We start from the raw sequence: 2,939 nt of genomic DNA, 5'->3' as shown, positions 1-2,939 counted from the left end.
TAACTGGCCCAGGCTGGGCTTGAACCCTCCAGCCTTGGAGTATGTGGCCGGCGCCCTGCCCACTGAGCTATGGGCTCCACCTGTTAAACCAATTTTTTGACCGCCCCCCACCCCACATATACATGCACATTGCTGAATATGTGCTGAGTATTAAATAAGAATACATGGCCTGCTTGACCCTTTTAATCATAAATCTTATTTTCTTAATGCAGAATATTTCATCAAGAATGAAGAATATCTCAGTGGTGACAGAATTTCTTCTTTTGGGTTTTTCTGGCCCATGGAGGCTACAGTTTTTACAAGGTGGGGTTTTTATAGCAATTTACCTGGCAGCCTTAACAGGGAATGGTCTCATTTTTACCGTCACCTCCTTGGACCCATGCCTGCACACACCCATGTACTACTTCTTAAGAAATCTGGCTCTCTTCGATCTTTGCCTCATCTCTGCTGTTGTGCCCAAAACTGTTGCCAACTCCTTCACTCACCGCAACTCCATCTCATTCCTCGGCTGTGTTGCCCAGGTCTTTCTGGTGCCTTTTGCAGCAGCTGCAGAACTGTTCCTCCTCACAGTGATGTCCATTGACCGATATGCTGCCATCTGTCACCCCCTGCACTATGAAGCCATCATGAACAGGGGCACATGTGTGCAGATGGCTGCCTTGACCTGGCTCAGCAGTGGACTGATATCGGCTGTATACACAGCGAGTACCTTTTCTTTATCTTACTGTGAACTCCACAAGATCCACCAGTTCTTCTGTGATATTCCTCAGCAGTTGGCTATTTCTTGTTCGGAGCATATAGCTGCAGAAATCGTGCTCATTCTCATTAATGGGGTCCTGGATATCTGCTGCTTTATCTGCATCATAATCTCATACGTCTACATCTTCTCCACTGTCAGAAAGATTCCGTCCACAGAAGGGCAGTCCAAAGCCTATTCCACTTGCCTCCCACACCTGGCGGTTGTTGCACTTTTTCTTTCCACTGCTTTTGTTGCTTACCTGAAACCTATTTTAGGGTCTAAGTCATCCACTGATCTCATTCTATCTGCTTTCTATGTTGTGTTGCCCCCTTCCCTTAATCCCATCATCTATAGCCTAAGAAACAAGGCCATGAAGACAGGTTTAGAGAAACTAATGGCAAGAAAGCTCTTGACAAAGCAGAATGTTCTGATTTTTCTGAAAGAATAGGGGCATTCCTTTTCCAACATTCATGTTATGTGTGGAGTTATTTGAACTGGTTTGTCGCAACTATGTGCTTATCTTTGGGATTACCTGGAACCATGGTGCTGATGATCTTTGGCTAAACTGGAAGGAAATATACTAGCTAGTTATTAATATAGATGTGCTTAGGCCTGACACATTGAGGCTTTGGAGCATTGCTAGAGAATTCTCATTCTCACCTCATCCTTATCTACCTGATTCTCCCCCTTATTACTTGTATGCAATGATTTTTTTGCTTTTTTTTGATGCTGATATTTATTACAAGTCAAATACACACACGCATATATATGTGTAATATATTCATATATGCACACACACACAAATCTCACCTTCACTCCAGTAATATATACTATAAAATCTTCTGAATTCTGTTTTCTTTAGACCTAACAATACATTGGATGAATCCATTCACTCCCCAGCCAACCCCAACAAGACTGGCAGGGTGCACCTGACAGGTTGAGAGGCCCTGGCCATTGCCGTTCTCCTCTGCATCTGCTGGCTGGTGGGGCCAGTTTATACAGGATTCAGATCATTCTCCAGAAAAACCCTGCAGGAGACCATGGGGATGGTGCTGACCTCCCAGTGGCCCAGATCACACAGTGATATCACTACATGCAGTCTCTGCCTCTGTGCCACTCATCTCTTCTTTACCTGTTTTCCCCCTTGAACTTCGTTTCCTGCTTCTCCCCTCTATTCCTAGTGTCCTACACAGTCATTTTGTGCCTTCACAGTGCTGTCTCTGAGCAGGTATGGACAGCAGTGCCTGTTCACATTTCTCTCCACATTTGTTAGGAGAGGCTTAAAGGGGCTGCTACTAGACTGCCACCTTGAAGAGTCTCCATTTTTTCTTAATTACAGGAGATTGGTAATAATTTCTTCTCCTAGTATATATGTTTAAAAGCTATAATCTATGGCTGCAAATTTTTCTTTAATACGTCTTTATTTGAATCCCTGAGAATGCAAACACCATCATATGATGATATTGAACTTCTACTTATCTATCCATCAATAAATTTTCCTCAAAAGTACCAACAAGCTTAACAAGTTGAAATTTTATTATCATTGTTTTCAAGATATTTTAAAACTTTCATTGGTATTTCTTTATTGATACATGAATTTTTAAATTATGGTGATGATGATGATTACTAAAACAGTCTCACTCTGTTGCCCTGGGTAGTGTTATGGGGTCAGTCTAGCTCACAACAACCTAAAACTCTTGAGCTCAGGAGATCCTTTTGCCTCAGCATCCCGAGTAGCTGGGGCTACAGATGCCCACTACAATATCCAGCTAATTTTTAAATTTTTTTGCAGTAGAGACAGGGTCTTGGTCTTGGTCTTGCTCACGCTGGTCTCAAACTCCTAACCTCAAGCAATCTACTTGCTTCAGCCTTCCAGAGTGTTAGAATTACAGGCATGAACCACATCACCTAATTTGACACATGAATTATTTTAAATTGCAATGCTTAACTTCCAAACAAATATATCAAGATTTTAAATTTATCATTTGTTATTGATTTCTATATTGATAAAATATTCTCTGTCCATAGTGGTTTTTAAGAATGTGCTAAAAAAAAAAAAAAAAAAAAGAATGTGCTGTGCTTTGCTTTATGGACAACACATGTTCAATGCTAGTTAATGTTCCATAATCACTTGACAATAAATCATGTATATATTATAGGTGAAATATCTTAGGTATTTACATTTTCTAATTTCTTTTCT

At 40.9% G+C, this 2,939-nt stretch overlaps 1 protein-coding gene across 1 annotated transcript; it reads left to right on the top strand.

Annotated features, from left to right (window-relative positions):
- Window positions 1–227: 227 nt before the first annotated feature.
- LOC100948170 (olfactory receptor 14A16) lies at window positions 228–1,187 on the top strand. The gene has a single exon (XM_012813267.1). It carries the CDS (start codon window positions 228–230, stop codon window positions 1,185–1,187), a length of 960 nt encoding a protein of 319 aa, XP_012668721.1.
- Window positions 1,188–2,939: the final 1,752 nt, after the last annotated feature.

Source organism: Otolemur garnettii, unplaced genomic scaffold, assembly GCF_000181295.1.
Source record: "Otolemur garnettii isolate 467f Iridium unplaced genomic scaffold, OtoGar3 scaffold00253, whole genome shotgun sequence".
In the NCBI taxonomy this organism is placed as follows: domain Eukaryota; kingdom Metazoa; phylum Chordata; class Mammalia; order Primates; family Galagidae; genus Otolemur; species Otolemur garnettii.
This window is presented reverse-complemented; position numbering and strand designations above follow the sequence as displayed.